General features: G+C 37.9%; 1 protein-coding gene and 1 pseudogene across 4 annotated transcripts in view; one reads left to right on the forward strand and one right to left on the reverse strand.

The window, feature by feature from the left end:
* PIK3C2A (phosphatidylinositol-4-phosphate 3-kinase catalytic subunit type 2 alpha) overlaps positions 1 to 20,413 on the forward strand; it is a 75,488-nt gene that overhangs the window by 7,561 nt on the left and 47,514 nt on the right. For all 4 annotated transcript variants that reach the window (XM_060159591.1, XM_060159593.1, XM_060159594.1 and 1 more), the window contains exons 2-7: positions 10,599 to 10,702; positions 16,422 to 16,579; positions 18,055 to 18,175; positions 18,826 to 18,937; positions 20,093 to 20,172; positions 20,303 to 20,366. In XM_060159591.1, the coding sequence (XP_060015574.1) occupies positions 10,599 to 10,702; positions 16,422 to 16,579; positions 18,055 to 18,175; positions 18,826 to 18,937; positions 20,093 to 20,172; positions 20,303 to 20,366 (639 nt within the window). The remainder of the gene's footprint in view (positions 1 to 10,598; positions 10,703 to 16,421; positions 16,580 to 18,054; positions 18,176 to 18,825; positions 18,938 to 20,092; positions 20,173 to 20,302; positions 20,367 to 20,413) is intronic.
* Positions 9,544 to 10,161, reverse strand: LOC132525235 (phosphatidylethanolamine-binding protein 1-like; annotated as a pseudogene).

Genomic DNA, 20,413 nt, shown 5'->3' on the forward strand with positions numbered 1-20,413 from the left:
TTCTCAACCACCGCGCCACCAGGGAAGGCCCTCCCATATTCTTATAACTGCTTTATAGAGTATGCACTGATAAGTTTTTGTGAATTATTGCAAACCTGCATCACTTCCTTAAACCCTTAATTTACCCTTTCCACCTCTCCTTGACCTCACTACCTTCTTAAAAAATTGAATTATAATTGACCTACAACACTGTTAGTTCCAGGTGCACAACATAATTTAGTGACTTGGCATTTCTGTACATTACAAAATGATCACCATGATACGTTTAGTTACCATTTGTCAGTATGCAAAGTTATTACAATATTATTGACAGTATTCCTCATGCTTTACATTTATCCTCCTGACTCATTTATTTAGTAATTGGAAGTTTGTACCACTTAATTTCCTTCACCTGTTTCATTCCCCCACTCCCAACCCCCGCCCCTGACCTCCCCTCTGTTCTTTTTCTTCTTCTTTTTTTTAAAAAAAGATATATTTATTTAGGCTGTGCTGGGACTTAGTTGTGGCATGTGGACTTCTTAGTTGTGGCATACGAAGTGTTAGTTGCAGCATGCATGCAGGATCTAGTTCCCTGACCAGGGATCGAACCTGGGCCCCCTGCACTGGGAGCATGGAGTCTTACCCACTGGACTACCAGGGAAGTCCCTCCCCTCTGTTCTTTATATCTGTGAACCTGTTTCTGTTTTGTTATATTTATTCATTTGTATTGCTTCTTAGGTTTCACATATAAATGAAATCATACGGTATTTCTCTGTCTGACTTATTTCAGTTAGTATAATAACCTCTAGGTCCATCCATGTTGTCCCAAATGGTGAGATTTCTTTTCTTTTTTTAATGGTTGAGTAATATTCCATTGTATGTATATACCACATCTTTATCCATTCATCTGTCAGTAGACACTTAGGTTGCTTCCATATCTTGGCTGTTGTAAATAATGCTGCAGTGAACATAGAGGTGCATGTATCTTGTCAAATTACTGTTTCTGTTTTCTTCACAAAAATACCCAAAAGTGGAATTGCTGGATCATATGGTAGTTCTATTTTTAATTTTTTGCGGAAAAAAATACTGTTTTCCATAGTGGCTGTATCAATTTACATCCTGCCAGCAGTGCACTAGGGTACCCTTTTCTCCACATCCTCACCAGCACTTTTTATTTGTTGTCTCTTTGACAATAGCCATTCTGACAGGTGTGAGGTGATACTTCATTGTGGTTTTGATTTGCATTTCCCTGCAGGTTAGTGATGTTAAGCATCTTTTCATGTGTCTGTTGGCCACTATACCTTCTTTTGAAATATGCCATTTTTTAAATCAAATTGTTTTTTTGATATTGAGTTGTATGAGTTCTTTGTATATTTTGAATATTAACCCCTTATCAGCTGTATCCTTTACAAATATCTTCTCCGGTTCAGTAGACCACCTGCTCATTTTGTTGATGTTTGCTTTGCTGTACAAAAGCTTTTTAGTTTGGTGTAGTACCATGTATTTAGTTTTGCTTTTGTTTCCCTTGCCTAAGGAGACATATTCAAAAAAATATTGCTAAGATTGATGTCAAAGAGCATACTGCCTGATTTGTTCCAAAAGTTTTATGGTTTCAGGTCTTACATTTAAGTCTTTAATTTATTTTGAATTTAATTGTGTATATGGTGAGAGAAAGTCCAGTTTGATCCTTTTTCATGTAGCTGTCCAGTTTTCCCAGCACCATTTATTGAAGAGGCAATCCTTTTCCCCATTATATATTCTTGCCTCCTTTGTCATAGGTTAATTCACCACGTAAGTGTGGGTTTATTTCTGGGCTGTCTGTTCTGGTCCATTAATTGATGTTTCTGGTTTTGTGCTGGTACCATACTGTTTTGATTACTGTAGCTTTGTAGGGTAGTTTGAAATCAGGGAGCATGATACCTCCAGTTTTGTTCTTCTTTCTCAGGATTGTTTTGACTATTGGGGGGGTCTTTTGTGTTTCCACACACATTTTAGAATTGTTTGTTCTAGTTCTGTAAAGAATGCCTTTGGTGTTTTTTTTTTTTTTTTTTGACTGTGCTGCACAGCATGCGGGATCTTAGTTCCCTGAGCAGGGATCGAATCTGTGCCACCTGCAGTGGAAGCGCAGAGTCTTAACCACTGGACTGCCAGGGAAGTCCTGCCATTGGTATTTTGTTAAGGATTGTATTGAATCTGTAGATTGCTTTGGGTATTATGGCCATTTTAACAATATTAATTCTTCCAATCCATGAATACAGTATATATTTCCACTTGTGTCATCTTCACTTTCTTTCATCGGTATCTTATAGTTTCCCGAGTACAGTTCTTTTACCTGTATTGGTTAGATTTATTCCTAGGTATTTTATTATAATATTTTTGACACAACTGTAAATGGGATTGTTTTCTTAATTTCTCCTTCTGCCAGTTCTTGTTAGTGTATAGAAATACAACAATTTCTATATATTAATTTTGTATCCTACTGAATTCATTTATTAGGTCTAACAGTTTTTTGGTGGCATCTTTAGGATTTTCTCTGTATCATATGTCATATGCAAACAGTGACAATTTTACTTCTTCCTTTCCAATTTGGATTCCTCTTCTTTTTCTTGTCCGATTGCTCTGGCTAGGACTTCCAGTTACCTTTTTTTTTTTTTTTTAAATAGTGAAGTTATGGTTATTCTTTGTATGCACTTGCCCACCTCAGATTTATTTGCCTCTTCTTTCTGGTTTGCAGGGAAGAGATATTCCTTCTCTTTTCTCAAACTTAACTCTTTCACCTCTTTTCTTGTTCCTGTCTCCCCAAAGTATTTTTACGATTATTCTTCAAAGTGGAATTTGTACTTACTGCTTTTCCAGTCCCTCAACATCCTCTCTTGTTCCTACTATATTGCAGAAACTTGTTTCTGGTAGTATGAATACTAATTGCCAATCTAGTGACCATACTCACTGTCCATCCTTATTGCTTCATTTGCAACAATTGACCACGTTCCTTTCTTGAAACTTCTCTTGTATTGCCGTAGTTAAATCTACTTCCTAGTTTTCCTCCTGTAACCTTTGAATCGTTTTCCTTGTCTAGTTTCTAAATATAGGCACTCCCCCAAGGTTTTGTTTTTGGTTGTTTTTAATATATCTGTTCTCTCTCGGTCAGTGCTTTATTCTTGAGGCTCTGAGATAGAGTTTGAAAGCTACTGATCTAGACTCCTTGGCTGTCTATGGTTGAGATGCAGTGATGATTAATTTTATGTGTCAGTTTGACTGGGCTATGGGGTGCTCTGACATTTGGTCAAACATTATTCTGGGTATGTCTGTAATGATGCTTCTGGATGAAATTAATATTTGAATTTGTAGACTGAGTAAAGGCAGATTGCTCTCCCTAAAGTGGTGGGCCTCACCCTAACAGTTGAAGGCTTGAATAGAACAAAAAGGCTGACCCTACCACCAAAAAAGGGGAATTCCTTCAACTTGACTGCCTTTGAGTTGGAACATTGGGGTTTTTTCCCTGACTTTGGACTCAAACTGAAACATTGGCTTTTCCTGGGTCTTGAGCCTGCCATACTCAGACTTAGAACTATAACATCAGCTCTCTTGGGTCTCCTGTTTGCTGACTGCAGGTCTTGAGACTTGGCATCCTTTATAATCACATGAGCCAATTTCTTATAATAAATCTCTCTCTCTCCATTCATACGTGTATAAAGAGATGTCCCAGCTTGATGTCCAGTAGGTGCAGTCCCTTAGGTATTCCTCAGCCTCCTGAAGAGACTTTCCTTTTGATGGAACTTGGACCCAAAGTCCGTTTGGTTGGGATATTGCTCTGTCAGTGATCCATATAGATGCTGACAACAATTAGCAGAGAGAAATTTCCCTGTAGAAAAGTGCAGAAATTGGATGATTCCCAGTTCTTTGTCTTTAGCTCTGGAATAGAATTTTGTAATAGAGTATTTCTAGATGATGACCAAACATCTCCATGGATTTCCAAACCCAAAATATTTACTAGAGAACTCAGTATCTTCCCCCACAAACCTCTTTGTTTCATATATTGGATAATGACATTAGTGATTTTTTCTTATTATCATTTGCCTCTTTCATTCATTGAAAAATATTTGAGGGGACTTCCCTGGTGGTCCAGTGGGTAAGATTCTGCACTTTCAATGCAGGGGGCCCTGGTTGGGGAACTAGATCCTGAATACATGCCGCAACTAATAGTTTGTATGCCGCAACTAAGAAGTCCGCATGCCACAACTAAGAAGCCCACATGCTGCAACTAAAAGATCCCGTGTGCTATAATGAGCATCCTGCATGCCACAACTAAGACCCGGCAAAGCGGGGTCTTAAATAAATATTAAATAAATGTTTAAATATTAAAAAAAAAGAAAGGCTCTTATTTAAAAAAATTAAAAAAAAATTTGAGGACAAAATGTGTGGGCTACAAATATTAACCATTCACAGACCTCATCCTTAAAGAACTCGGGTTAGAAGGGGGAGACAAAATGTATGTGCATATAACTGCAGTATGTAATAGAAAGCCGGGAGTGCTGCATAAAAGTTTGTGCAAGATCAGTGGAGGAAAGAGATGATTTGATGCTTAAGTTGTTTGGAGTTTGAGGAAGGGATCAGGAGCAAGAGTTGAGGGAATAGGTGTGAAATTTTTAAAAAAATTGTTTTTGGTTCCAGAAAGAGTGGAAAAAAACAAAAAAATGCTAATGTTAATGTAAAGATGAAATCATTGGCAGCCCAGCTGTTTTTTACTTTGTGAGCAGAACATTTGTGTTAATTTTCCAGATTCTATTATTACCTTGATGTATGACTAGATAATTAGTTATTATAATCTATTTCTGTCACCATCAATTGAAACTTATAACTTGCTTGAAAGGAAGGACCTAATACATGAAAGGCACTGTAAAAAATACTTTTTTGATTTTAAAAAAAAAGCATCTAGAAATGCCACTAAGGAGATTCAAAATCTATTAATAAGTGGAACATGAAAAACAGACAGAGTTAAAGAAGGAAAGATGGTTACTAGGTCAACAAAAATACGAATTTTTTTATAGCATTGCTCCTGCAAAGGTCACAATGCTGTTTTTCTCTCGTGTTTTAAAGGTTTTTTTTTCAGGAGACTTTGTTGTGAGGTACTAGAATGGCATAGTGAATAAGTTAGGTTGCCTGGGTTGAAATCCTAACTCTGATTATATTAGTCATGTGACCTCATGTGCCTCATTAACTTCTCTGTGCCTCATTTTTTAATCTGTAAAATGGGGATAATAGTAATGTTACCCACCTACTAGAGCTTTGTGAGAAATAAATAATATATACATACATATATATATACACACACACACACACATACATACATGACTAAATTTCTTACAGCAGAACCTTACATGTAAGAAATGCTCAGTAATTGCTAGACATATTTTTGTGTGGTAAAATACATATAACAAAATTACCAGATTAACCATTTTAAGGTGTACAGTTCAGTGGTATTAAATATATTCACATTGTTGTGCAACCATCACCACCAACCATCCCCATAACTTTTCATCTTGTAAAACTGAAACTCTATACCCATTAAGTAGTAACTCTCCACCCATTAAGTAGTAACTCTCCATTCTCCCCTCCCCCTGGCCCCTGGCAACCACCATTCTACTTTCTGTCTTTATGATTTTGAATACTCTTAAGTACCTCATATAAGTGGAATCATATAATATTTGTCATTTTGTGACAGTCTTATACACTTATAATGTCCTCAAGTTTCATCCATATTGTAGCATATTGTAAAATTTTCTTTATTTTTAAGGCTGAATAATATTCCACTGTATACCTCAGTTTGTTTGCTTTTCCATTCATCTGTTGGTTTATACTTGGATTGCTTCCATGTTTTAGCTATTGTGAATAATGCTGCTATGAACATGGGTGTAAGAATATCTCTTTGATACCTGCTTTCAATTCTTTTGGGTATAGACCCAGAAGTAGAATTGCTGGGTCATATGGTAATTCTATTTTTAATTGTTTGAGAAACCACCACATCGTTTTACACAGAGGCTACCAACAGTGCCAACAGTGCCCAAGGGTTCCAGTGTCTCCACATCCTTGCCAACATTTGTTGTTTTCTGTTTTTTTGTTTGTTTGTTTGTTTTTGTGGTACGCGGGCCTCTCACCATTGTGGCCTCTCTCGCCGCGGAGCACAGGCTCCGGACGCGCAGGCTTAGCGGCCATGGCCCACAGGCCCAGCCGCTCCGGGGCACGAACCTATGTCCCCTGCATCGGCAGGCGGACTCCCAACCACTGCGCCACCAGGGAAGTCCTGTTTTTTGTTTTTTTGTGTTTTTTTTTTTGCGGTACGCGGGCCTCTCACTGTTGTGGCCTCTCCCGTTGTGGAGCACAGGCTCCGGACGCGCAGGCTCAGCGGCCATGGCTCACGGGCCCAGCCGCTCCGCATGTGGGATCTTCCCGAACCGGGGCACGAACCCGTGTCCCCTGCATCGGCAGGCGGACTCTCAACCACTGCGCCACCAGGGAAGCCCTGTTTTTTGTTTTTAATAGTAGCTATCCTAGTGAGTGTGAGGTGGTATCTCACTGTAATTTAGATATTATTTTTAATAATAATAATAATTAGAAAAATACTTATTTTATAGAATCAGATATTAATTATGAAAATTACTGCTGTTCTTTCTAGGAGACAGTTGAAGGAACTACATAGTGCCTTATATTTTTTCATTGTTTTATGATTGCTATGGCAAATTCATTGGTTCTATGGAAGTAAATTTTAACTTGTTTTTAGAGGGAGCAGAACATTTAACAAATTGAACCAATGGTTGGGTTCCTTATGAACTGGATATAAAGTTTTACAAAAATATGAAATTCAGTTAAATTTGATTCTTGTCTTCAAGGAGCTTTCACATTAGGACAAATATAAAACAGGATGTAATGATACTGGTGTTTGGTTCAGACTAAGTACTTAGAAATTCTAGGAGGGAAGAAATGCTTCATACTGAATATTCATAGAAGACATTGTAGATGAAGTGGCATTCCATTGGGCCTTAAAAAATTAATAGATCTTTGACTTGTGTTGTGAGGGAAGGTTAGGAGGAAGACATTGAAGACAAACAGATTCAGAGGCAAGATAGTTCAGTTTGTGTTTCATAGGAACAGGATATGAGTCAAACTAACTTGGACATAATATTCACTTGGGAAGTTCTGGGAAATACTATTGGATTAGATTGTGGCAAACTTGGAGTGGCAAACCAGAGGATTTCTTTAGAAATATAAAAATCCATTTTTCAGGTAGTATGGTCTATTTGCTACGATACTTGTTTATGTAACACAGATTAACTTCTGTAATTGGTAAATATGGGATTGATGTCAGTATAATGGGGAGGTAGCATTCGTTCAAAAATAATCTTTCCCAGCATATCAACATTTCAAAGCAATCTAGAACAAACTCTCATAGTTAAAGGGAATATCTTAGTAATGCAGGAAAATATTAGGAAAACACTGAAAGTTCTGCAGAAGTGAAAATGGTGGCTACAAGAACAGTTCCACATTCCACAGGGTTAAGCATTCTGATGAAACAGTAAGTGCACACAGAGAAGCTGAGAAGACATTTCTGTTTGCATTAAGAACTTTGGTGAAGAAGTGTACATCCTGGGGTATATTTTTAACTTCATTGAAATTGGTCTTCGCTAGAAGCAAATGCCCTTCAGAATCCATATAACAAATTAGGAAGCAGGAGCTCCAGGGTTTAAGGAGGCTTCAGAGGATCAAAGACCATAATTCAAGGTGCAAATTCAAGTGGAGATTTAACTGCACTAGTGTTTCTGTAAAGACTTATTGTTTTAGTTAGGACTTTGATTACACTTTTTTTTTTTTTTTTTTTTTTTTGTGGTACGCGGGCCTCTCACTGTTGTGGCCTCTCCTGTTGCGGAGCACAGGCTCCGGACGCACAGGCTCAGTGGCCATGGCTCACGGGCCTAGCCGCTCTGCGGCATGTGGGATCTTCCTGGACCAGGGCACGAACCCGTGCCCCCTGAATCGGCAGGTGGACTCTCAACCACTGCACCACCAGGGAAGCCCGATTACACCGATTTTTGAGTAGTCTGCCTTAACTCTGTTTTTCCCATGAGCTCTGTTATTTGTAGTAGCGATTTTTCTAGAACTCAGGGCTGGCCACTTCCCCATGTACATATCACATTCTAGCAGAAGGGGCTCTGCCACATTATAAAAGCAGTAAATTAATAAAGGAGTTGTTGTCCTGAATTTTCAGTTTAATTTTCTGACAAAACCTTCTTGTTTGTCATGGTTATGGAAATCCATTACAACTCTTGAAATTTATACACTATGTTCTCATTCACTCAAGTTTTAATTGAGAATGTTCCCATTTTAATTTTAAAGGAAATTTACATTTGGAATTTGTGCTAAATCAAGTATTTTTACGTAGTAAGTCAAAACACCTCTAAATGGACTCTGCTGCTTGGCTGTGCTTGGGTAGTGAATTTATCTTCCTAAATGTTGCACACAAATTTTGATCAGACATAAACTTAACTTTTGAAGGAATGTCAGGGTGTTTGTACAAGTTTATTAACGTAGAAAATGCCCACTAACTCCTAAAACTCATTCTCTTATATAAAGAACCAGATGCTTTCTTGGAATTTGAGACCTAAGTTGAATATATAGAATTCCTGGTTTATTAGAGGAGTCCCAAATGGGCTTGATATCTTCATTTTCTTAAAACAGAGCCTAGTCCTTTAATTTCATTCAGCTGTGAACTTTCTGAAGTGTTCATTTCTGGAAGATTTTGAATGGAAATGTCTTTAGCGTTCCATTCTTATTGACTGATACAAAGTACAGCCTATTTCTACTTTTTTTTTCCATCTACACATGTTTTTATTTTTATTCAACTATAAGCAAGTAGCAGAATTAACACAACATTCAGCAACTCCAGACCAGCTTTTCTTACACCGACGAGTGATCAATTTAACACGTACAGACTTTCGGATTTCTGATGACCTCTCACTCAGCCCCGCAGCTCATCTAGATGGCCAAGCTTTAACAGCAAAGTGACTCTCTCCCTATTGCTTTTTCCAGTATTGCTCTTTAAAGGAACCAGAGCGGGACACTGACAGCCAATAACCAGCCTGAGATGTATCACGTTGGGGGCTAGTGGACATGCCAGCCCCTGGTTGTCTTAGTGAGAGACAGGGCCCTGAAAACAAATGCCAGAAGATGCCATCACACACAGCCCTGGGCTCGGGCTCACAAAGGCAGAGGCAATCAATCTTTTCGTTTTTTCAACCTCCCTTAAAGATTCTTTGATGCTCTGTTCTAATACTGCAGACCTCGTCTTTTTACCAGAATTTTTTTCCTCTTTAACGTCTGGGTTGTTATATTAACATTTTGATGACCCCATCCTAGTACCAAAGTATCCCCCACCAAAACGGAGTTCAAATTTGATCAAAACATAAACCCCCTAGAATTATAGAGGACAGGCAGAAGGAAAAAACACCCTAAACCTAAATCTTACTGCTCAGGCCTCAGGGCAGGGGGAAGAGAAGAAATCTACATGCATCACTAAACTGAAACACTGCTTGGGAACTCTGGGACGATGTCCATCTCCTGGCTTTCCTCTGCTTCCCAGACAGCTGCTCGTAGAGTTTGGGCACATAGTCATCCCATTTGGCCTGGTAACACGTGCCGGCCCCTGGAGCCCCGAGCTCATACTTTTTGCAGAAATTCGCCACCTTGAATCTGCCACCGTGGTCTCCAGATCGGTTGCTGAGAATGGGCTCATCACACTTCAGTGGCCTGTCCTGCTCGTAAACCAGCCAGATGTAGTAGTGAAGGCCTGTGCCCTTGGGAGGCCCAGAGCCCACATAATCGGAGAGGACTGTGCCACTGCTGATGTCGTTCCCCTTCATTGACCACTAGGAAATGGTGCCATTCCCTGTATTTGGGGTCCTTCCTGCTGGGAGCATCCGGGTCTGTCAAGACCAAAATATACAGTTTACCTGGATGAAGGCCATCCCATGCAATGCTGGTGGGCCAGTTCTTCACCTGCGTGGGTGTCAGCACTTTACCCAGCTCGTCAACCTCTGCCCCGCCGTATTTGACCTGCAGTGGGTGCTGCGGCCTCTCATCCACTTCCTGCAGGCTCAAAGGCCCAGACTGCTTGTTGAGGTCCACGAGCATCACGGAGCCAAGGGGGGCGGACAGCAGGGAAAGCAGCGGGAGGACTCGGTGCAGGGTAGTAGTCCAGACTCCCAGGCCTATTTCTACTTCTGAGCAAGTAAAACCAATGAACTTTAAAATAAGGCTTGGGACTTCCCTGGCGGTCCAGTGGTTAAAGATTGCGCTTCCAATGCAGGGGGCGCAGGGTAATCCCTGGTCAGGGAACTAAGATCCCACATGACATGCGGCCTGGCCAAAATTAAAAAAAAAAAAAAAGACTTAGTTGGCATTACTTTTACAAAGATAGAAATCCATACTTTAAAACTTTGTTACTGATATGATTTATTTTACCTCCATATTTTTGTACATGTTTTTATAAAAATGTGTTTGTGCTATATGCTATTTAGCGTTTTGGGGATCTTTTACTTTTAAAATAAAAACACTCTTTTTCATTACAGAAAGGCCCAAATGGGACCAGTACTTTGCCAGCTGAAAGTTCTCTTCTACAAGAAATTGAAGTACAGAATGAGGAAGTGGCAGCTTTTTGTCAATCCATTACAAAGTAAGGAATTTTTCTTTATAAAGATTATTTTTTATTAAGTAATTTTTTTAAAATTTATCTTAACCAGCTTAGTGCTACTAATTATAAAATTTTTTAAGTTTTAACTATTTTCTCCCTGTGGCTAAAATGTCAAAACAATCAGTTAATTGGTACATTAACACAAACTACAGTTGAACCTGTTAGTGTTCTGAGTATTTAGAAGAAAAAATTGAGGTCAGACAGTAGATTTCTGATAGTCTATTACCAAGGGAGAATATGGCTTAAACATAGAAGTTTCATTAGAATTAGAAAATGCCTTTTTTTTTTTTTTTTTGCGGTACGCAGCCCTCTCACTGTTGTGGCCTCTCCCATTGCGGAGCACAGGCTCCAGACGCATAGGCTCAGCGGCCATGGCTCACTGGGCCCAGCCGCTCTGCGGCATGTGGAATCTTCCCGGACCAGGGCATGAACCCGTGTCCCCTGCATCAGCAGGTGGACTCTCAACCACTGCGCCACCAGGGAAGCCCAGAAAATGCCTTTTTTTTTTTTTTATGGCTGTGCTGGATCTTCATTGCTGCACACGTTGAGGCGCGTGGGCTTCTCACTGCAGTGGCTTCTCTTATTGCGGAGCACGGGTTCTAGGTGCACAGGCTCAGTAGTTGTGGTGCGTGGGCCCTACAGCGCACAGGCTTCAGTAGTTGTGGCGTGCGGGCTTAGTTGCTCCATGGCATGTGAGATCTTTGCGGACCAGGGATCAAACCCGTATCCCCTGCGTTGGTAGGCGGATTCTTAACCACTGGACCACCAGGGAAGTCCCTGCCTTTTTTGCCTTTATAGGGAGACTTAGTTTTGCCATAAACTTTCTAGCATTCAAAATATTGTCCTACTTAGAATTAAGAGATGATATAACAAGCAAGATTAGAGGAGCAAATATATTTTCTGAAGGTTAGAAAAATGCATTTCTAAAATGTTCTTTTAATCCTAAATGTGTCCAGTGTTCTTAATACATGAAGAAACTGAGACTCAGAGAAGTTACCTACCAAAGTTTACTCAGCTAGTCTGTAACAGAGCGAGGTCTCCATTACCTCTGGTTTGGTGTGTTTTCTTTCCATCATTTCACTGTATTAGTGAGGACTTCTGTTATGAGTGCAAGAAACCCATCTTAAACTAGCATAAATCAAGGAAGGTTATGTATTGGTTCACAAACCCGTATAGCAGAAAGAGGGAGGATGGGGCAGAGCTCAGTGACAGCAAGATCCAGGAATTCACACACTGTAATTGATCCCTACTCCCTTTGGACTCTTCTTCTTCCTCCCTTTTCTCCCTGGGCCCTTTCACCATGCATGTTGGCTTCTACTAGAGATGGAGTTTTGAAGGCAGGGAATATAACCACCGATAGCTTAGACTTTGATATTCTAATGGTCTTGTTAACAGAAAGGAGAGAGTCCTTTCAGTCAGCACCAGATAGAAAAATCCCACGGAAGGAGGGAGTGGAACAACAAACATTGTGGCCAACTGGATGAGATCTGTTATCAAAAGAAGGAAAAGTAGGGACTTCCTTGGTGGTACAGTGGTTAAGAATCCGCCTGCCAATGTAGGGAACACAGGTTCGATCCCTAGTCCGGGAAGATCCCACATGCCACGGAGCAACTAATCCGTGAGCCACAACTAGTGAGCCTGCATGCCACAACTACTGAAGCTCACACACCTAGAGCCCGTGCTCCGCAGCAAGAGAAGCCACCGCAATGAGAAGCCTACCCACCGCAACAAAGAGTAGCCCCCGCTCACGGCAACTAGAGAGAGCCCGTGCGCAGCAACAAAGACCCAATGCAGCCAAAAACAAACAAATAAATAAACAAATAAATAAATTTATTTTTTAAAAAAAGAAGGAAAAGTAGATCACTACTGGGAGATTTATTCTGAATCCAGTATTTTCCCCAGTGTGGTTTAAGCAAAGCAGAGTTCGGGTTCCCAGATCATTTTCGAGTATATTCATCATTTTTATGATATGGGACTTATTATATTTAACTAGATTTTCTAGACTATTGGTAACATTTCATTAAAATTCTATCTTCCTGTGTGTCACCTTTTAACCAGCATTCCTTTTCTTCAGGATACCTTAGGGAAAAAAAAGAAGAAAAATATCAGTAGAGTCACTTTTTCTTTCCTGAAAAGGTTACTCTTTTTTTTTTTTTTTTTGCGGTACGCAGGCCTCTCACTGCTGTGGCCTCTCCCGTTGCGGAGCACAGGCTCCGGACGCGCAGGCTCAGCAGCCATGGCTCACGGGCCCAGCCGCTCCGTGGCATGTGGGATCTTCCCGGACCGGGGCACAAACCCGCGTCCCCTGCATTGGCAGGTGGTCTCTCAACCACTGCGCCACCAGGGAAGCCCAAAGGTTACTCTTAACTGTGTTTTTAAAACTCATATTTTTCAGTAGACGTTTAAAATAGAAGAGACATCTAGGTGACTGAGAATGCAAATTGCATGTGTTAGAAATTACCTGTCCCTTTATTCCATTATACCATTATGTATGTGTGGTTAACAGTTTAGAAATAATCTTTTATCTTAATGGTTTGGTATTAATCTGGTATGTGTTTTATCTTAATGGTTTGGTATTAATCTGATATGTGTTCATCGAGTTTTTAAAATTTTCTTTCCAAACAAACCTTGTCTATTAGACTGTGTTGAGTGACTATTGCATTTAAGCTTTGCATGTTGAGAAATTAGGCTCTCTGTGATCTGCCTTTTTTTCTGCATTTGAATCTTAGTGTTATTTACACAAACTCTGCCACTAAGCTAAAATGATCATTTTTATTTATGTGTGCACACGCGCGCGCACACACACACACACAAATGGCTTCTGTAATATTAAAACCTCAGATGAACTAGAGACAATGAATTCTTTTTGTAATTTATTTCTGTTAGAGTGGGATTGCAACAAATGTTTCAGAGAAGTAAGAGGGAGAGGTGTTTTTGAAGCCATGTTCTAGAAAATTCTTTCATTCCCCTCTGACCTTGGAGATTGGAGTCAGGAGAAGTCTTGATGTCTTGAAGAAATTAATGTCACTTTCTATTTTTTCCAGTGTGCAGATTTTAAAAACAAGTGTTTATACTCTTAGTAAATGCCTCATTTTTTGAAATCTCCTAAAATGATTAATTTCATTATTTTAATTCAGCTATGACATTAGTGTAAGATTGTCAGGATGATATTTGTTTACAGTTAAGCCTACTTCTAGGCCTTGTTTTTTTTTGCTTCTGTGAAATCAGGGAGTTGCACTAGTGATCTCAAGGGTCACTTTCAGTTTAAAGTTCTGTAAAATACTTTGAATCGGGACATTTAATTATTACTGCATTTTTCTTGTTTTTATTTCTTTTATTTCTTTCCTTTCACACTCATCATAATTGACAAAACTTGCTGTATCTACTAGTTACATAGGTCCAGAGAAAGTTCTCAGAGGAATGTTAGATACCAGTGGAAATTTTTTCTGCTTCATTTGTGGTCCCCTAGGGTAAGATGAAAAACTACACTTTACACTTGTCATTCTGAATAGCCTTTAATTTCCTTTCCTCATATATGGATCCAATCTAATATTTATATTCTACAAAAATGTCTTGATCCCAAGGATTCCCTGTAGGTTTTCACCTCTGCATTTAGTTAATTTTATTCTAAATGACGCTGACTCAAGTTTCTTATAAAGTAGTGTCAATTCAATTAAAAACCCTCATTTTTTAAAATAAATTTATTTTTATTTTTAATTTATTTTTGGCTGCTTTGGGTCTTTGTTGCTGTGTGCGGGGTTTCTCTAGTTGTGGTGAGCAGGGGCTACTCTTTGTTGCAGTGCGCAGTCTTCTCATTGCCGTGGCTTCTCTTGTTGCGGAGCATGGGCTCTAGGTGCACGGGCTTCAGTAGTTGTGTGGCACGCAGGCTCAGTAGCTGTGGCTCGCGGGCTCTAGAGCACAGGCTCAGTAGTTGTGGCTCAGGGGCTTAGTTGCTCCGTGGCATGTGGGATCTTCCCCCGGGCCAGGGCTCGAACCCACATCCCCTGCATTGGCCGTTGGATTCTTAACCACTGTGCCACCAGGGAAGCCCAAAACCCTCATTTTTATATGTAACTTTTTATCACTAGAATTTTTGTCCAGTAAATTCTTGTTTTCTGAACTGTCATCAGGAATTTCTGATTTTCCTTTTATCATCCTTAAGGATTTCTGAAAATTGAAGGCTTCCTTGGATATAGATAAAGTTCTTTACCGTTTTATGTATTAGTTAGCTACGTGATTTGCTGTGAGTATCTTATTTCATGTGGTATTTCTTGTTTCATAGGAAACAAGAATACCAAGTATGTGAGAAACAATAAAAAATCTTAGGCTGGGTCCTGTGAAGGTCTTGTCATTGTGTTACAGAGGGGTAAGCTTGGCAGCAATCAAATATTTGAAGGTAATGTGTCCATATCTAAAGGTGCATTTCCAACATCAATTTAAGTTTATTACTTTCTATTACCTTTTTTTTCAATTACATTTCTTTTTAATATTGGATCCTTTGTGGCACTTAAGATCACAGTGCAAAAACCAGATTTATTCATTTATTCATTTATTTGACGAGATGCTTATAACGCTTACCATGTACTAGACACTGTTCTGAGTGTCCTTATAAACTTAATTCACATAATTCTCACAACAACCCCGTGAAGTTAGTAGTAGTATTATCCCCATTTTATAGAAGAGGAAACTGAAGCAACAAGGAGATTGAATAACTTGCCTAAGATTACACAGCTAGTAAGTAGTACAAACAGGATTTAAACTTGGGAAGTCTGACTCTAACAGTAGTGCACAAATAGTTACACTTGCTGCCTGCCTCTCCAGAACCTTTCTTATTGTCAACTCAAACTATTTTATTCTGTTCCTATAACTTGATTATTTTAATCTCTACAGAAGCGAATAGATAAAACTTCCAGCACTCATTCCGTTTATAGCCCTGTGAAAAGCAGATGAGAGAAGTGGAGTTTGTCTTCTAACTTCCAGAAAAAAGTCAGTTAAGGGAAGCCCACAGGCTTAAAGAAGGCATCAAATCCTCCTTTGTCTTCAGATAATAGAAGTGCTATCTGGAGACGAGCCATACACCTGCCTTATATATTTAAATTTAAACTATTTTGCTACTATGAATACCAAGAACACTTCACAGGCAATTTTTTTGCCATTCCGTAAGTCTTAGAAATCACTTTGAGGGAATAAAGGCCTCATAGCACTGTAAAAACCCATTGTCTATGTTTTTCTATCATGCTAACAACCAAAAACTGTGTAGGAAAAAGGATGTCAGAAAAAAAGATTTTAAAAAGACAACAAACTTTTCATCCCTCTGGCAATTACAATCTAGGTCTATCGCCTGTATTGTCAGTGGTTCATTAAAAATGTACATTTTGTGAAATTATACAGTTTAGCCAAAAATCTGAAGCAGAGAACCTCATTTAATGCTGTGTATCCAGTGTGTGTTTTGTTGATGTTGATAGTGTTACCAAAGCGGTCCTGGCAGTACTTAATCTCTTTCCTTGGATTCTGTTTTTTAAAAGGCAAATGCCGGTGTTTTGGAGTTTTGACAGGGGTCCATTCATTGCATTTCTCCTGAGCTGCTCTAGAATTGGACAGTAACACAGAATTGAATGGCTATAAGCATGCAAAGCCTTGTTCAGAGCTCTCAAATGCAGCTTTCAAAAAAAGAATTTAATTTCTTGTTTTTTGTGAATAGATTGAAGACCAGTTTTCCATATACCAATCACTGCACAAATCCAGGCTATTTGTTAAGTCCAGTCACAGTGCAAAGAAACATATGTGGAGAAAATGCTAGCGTGAAGGTCTCCATTGAAATTGAAGGATTTCAGCTACCAGTTACCTTTACATGCGATGGTAGGTTCATAGTTCCCCAACGATCTTGTTTTGCTCTGATTAGGGAGAAAATGTTTAAAATGTTAATGTTATCATTCTTTTAATAAACTGACTCAGTTATCATTAGGTATCCTTTAAAAATCTCTGTGTGTGTCGGGGGGGGGGTAAAATACTTAACATGCATTAGTTATCCCTTTCTAGAAATTGGCGTTCATATGGATAGTTCTGTGGTTTGGGTTAGAGAAAAAACAGTTTACTTTTATAACTACATATTTCTCTGAAAGATGCTGAGTAATTTGGTTAATCAGTGACTCTTGGCCAAAGCCCAAAAGCATTAGCTAGCAAGGCTCATTATAGTCCTATTCTTTATATTCTAAAGGAAGACTTATTCTCTTTAAACATACCTTAAATTTTGGTTTGGGGAATCGTATGCAGTAAGAATTAATACTAAAATTGAAGGAAAGTAAGGTCAATAAGCTTCTTGATTGAAATAAGCATGGATAAGCATTGATAGCAAATGTTTTGATTTGTATCAAATTTTGACTTGATATATCAAGATCTGATTCATTTAAAAATATATCAAATGCCTATTGTTTGGTGCTTCATAAATGTGCACATTTATAGTGTACATCTCTTTTAAGAAATGTAACCATTTTATAGTAGAAGTGCTTTGTGTGTTTAAATAATAACTGTTATGATACATATAAATGTGTTCAGAAATGTAGCTATTGTATTAGATAGAGGTTTTATGGCCTTTTCTGCCAAGCTGTTAATTTTCATGAATTCTGAATGTAGTCACTGTCTTCTAAGTTGAACATAAAAGCTCTAAGTATAGAAATAGGTTACTTTAGTTTTTAATGGTTTGTAATCTTAGTATCCAGCTATTGTGAAGAATGATAATTGAATAATACTTCCTACTTTCTATATTTTTATTCTTCATTGGATAATTTACCAGGCAAATGTCAAATGTTTAAAATGGTGATTCTTTTTCCTTATGATTTGGTTTAAATAATTGTTTGCTAGACACTGCTAAATGTCATCCTTTTTGGAGGAGTCTGTAAAACAGAGGTGGCTTTCTTAGCTTAGATCTGCCCTGTCTAATACGATAACCACTAGCTACATGTGACTGTTGATTACTTGAAATATGGCTAATATAGATTGAGATGTGCTATAAGTGTAAAATACACACTGGATTTCAAAGACTTACTTTGAAAAGAGAATGTAAGATATCCCATTAGTAATTTTGAAATACCAATTATATATTGAAATGATATTTTGGATATATTAGGTTAAATAAAATATATTATTGAAATTAGATTCATCTGTTTCTTTTTACTTTCTTCAACATGGCTACTAGAAAATTTTAAATTACATATGTGACCTGCATTATAGTTCTCTTATATAGTGCTGTTTTAGATTGTAAGACATACAGTCTGAATAGGTATATACTTAGTGTTGAATGTATACAATGAAAATGATGACTAACTCTTTTACAGTGAGTTCTACTGTAGAAATCATAATAATGCAAGCCCTTTGCTGGGTACATGATGACTTGAATCAAGTAGATGTTGGCAGCTATGTTCTTAAAGTTTGTGGTCAAGAGGAAGTGCTACAGAAGTAAGTATTCATTTAATTATTGAGCAACATTTTTGGAAATTTCATTTTAATGGATTAAATTAGAAAAATTTCAAGTTAAATTTATAATCTAAAACCACATTGGGTCCTAGTGAATTGGTTTATTGGATCAGTTAACTTATATTAAGATATACGTTGTCCAAGACATTGTGTCTAAGACAGTAGAGGATCTTGCCCTTAAGAAGCTGATAGTCTTAGATGGGAAGAATGGTGGGCAATTGGTTGACAAGTGAATTTAAAGTTGTTTTTCTTTCTGCAGAGAGGCAATAGTTACATCATTAGGGACTCCATTTTCCCTTTGTAGCATACAGTATTACTTTATACACAGTGTTTAGTTGTGATTTCCTTTTAGTTGCCTGAAATAATCATTATATGAATCTTTTTCTGAACCTACTAGAAATGCTCTGTCCCTGTTTTTTTCCCTTGTTTGTCTTCATCTTCTTTCTTCTTTGCTTTAACTCTTCTCATGTAGAATTATTTCTCTATTTAAATGCTCACACTTGGTTAAAAAAGTCTCTGTATTTTACCATTCTCTTCAATTCCTGATGAGTAAAATTTACATTTTACTCTCACCTGTATAATTTCTAGTTTGAGGAGAATAACATTGATGAATAATTGATATATTTTAACAGTAATCATTGTCTTGGAAGTCATGAACATATTCAAAACTGTCGAAAATGGGACACGGAGATTAAACTACAACTTTTGACCTTCAGCGCAATGTGCCAAAATCTGGCCCGAACAGTAAGTGTGTACCCTATAACTGAATTGCATTTGGTTGAATCTAAATAATTTTAGATTAATTTAGATATTAATTATTAAATATTAATTTTAGATTAATATTAGTTTGGATTAATATGTAATTCTAAATAATTGCTAATCAGCCAATTTGCAATGTGTACGTGCTCTGAGAGTTTTGGGTTTGACTGGGAGTGAGGCACGCTTTATCCCCTACAGGATAAAGCAGATGTGGGGAGAGTTTTAGCAGACCGGGGGGAGGCTTTCAATCATGGAGGTTTAGGTAGCATACTACTCAGAGTTGGAGGCATGTTTGAAAATCAAAGTGGAGGAATTATAAAAGTTTGGCTTGTAATAGTTTTACACAAGTTACACAATGAAAACATCAGGGTCAGTCAAGGAGAAATGAGGAAGAAGAAAGATTTTGAATGCTAAATATGGTTTTGGGGAGAAAAAGATCCACATTGACCTTTGCACCAAACTGAGAAAAATACATTATTTTTCACAAAATGAAAACTAATTCTCTGTTTTAAAACTATAGTACTTTCTTTTGAGGTTAAAGCAAAATAGAATGCAAGAAATTAGGCCATTTTGTTACTGTATAAACACTTGATGACTTTTAACCTCTAAAGAGAATCATTCATTTGGTAGAATTTTAGGAGGAAAAATATCAATCATTTCTACTTTCTCTTTTCTTTATTTTCCTAGGTTTTGCTCCTATGTTAGGTAGAATTTATTTCACTTGGGTGGAAACTATTTCACAAAACTCAGTACATTTTAACAATCATTAGTAACTTCTCTTTTCAGTTTCTTAAGGCATGATGTTTTTGAGTATTTTGATTAATAAGGGTTATGGTTGAAGAGACCAGTGCCTTATTTATTGAAGGTAAGGTAGAAGGAAGTTTGGTTATCATTATAAAAAATGCAGAAATTCAGATGATCTCTTCTCATCTGGCTCCCACCCCACCTTCATTTGGCTGTCCGCCATCTTTAAAAGTGCTTTTAGCTCTCCATTCTCTCTCTATAGCAGAGGCCTCGGTTCTCAAAAGTCACTTTCATTTCAAGAATTTATCATATGCTTAACCTTACTTAATTTGGCAGTAGAAAGACCAAAGAATGGATTTCATTATTTGGTAAACATTTGTCTGTATGTTTATTTAGGCAGAAGATGATGAAACACCTGTGGATTTAAACAAACACCTGCATCAAATAGAAAAACCTTATAAAGAAGTCACGACAAGGTGTGGCATCTAAAACATTAATTTCAGGTTTTCAGATGTTACTTTTGGATGTGAATGCACTTATTTTGGTGAATAAAACAATCATTTTTGCATATGGTATCTTTCAGCCACAATAACTTCTTTATTTCAGACATCCTGTTGAAGAACTTTTAGATTCTTATCACAACCAAGTGGAACTGGCTCTTCAAATTGAAGTAAGTCTTAATTCACATTTTGGCTTGATGATTTAAAGATTCTTTTC

Source organism: Lagenorhynchus albirostris, chromosome 9 (genome assembly GCF_949774975.1).
Source record: "Lagenorhynchus albirostris chromosome 9, mLagAlb1.1, whole genome shotgun sequence".
Lineage (NCBI taxonomy): Eukaryota > Metazoa > Chordata > Mammalia > Artiodactyla > Delphinidae > Lagenorhynchus > Lagenorhynchus albirostris.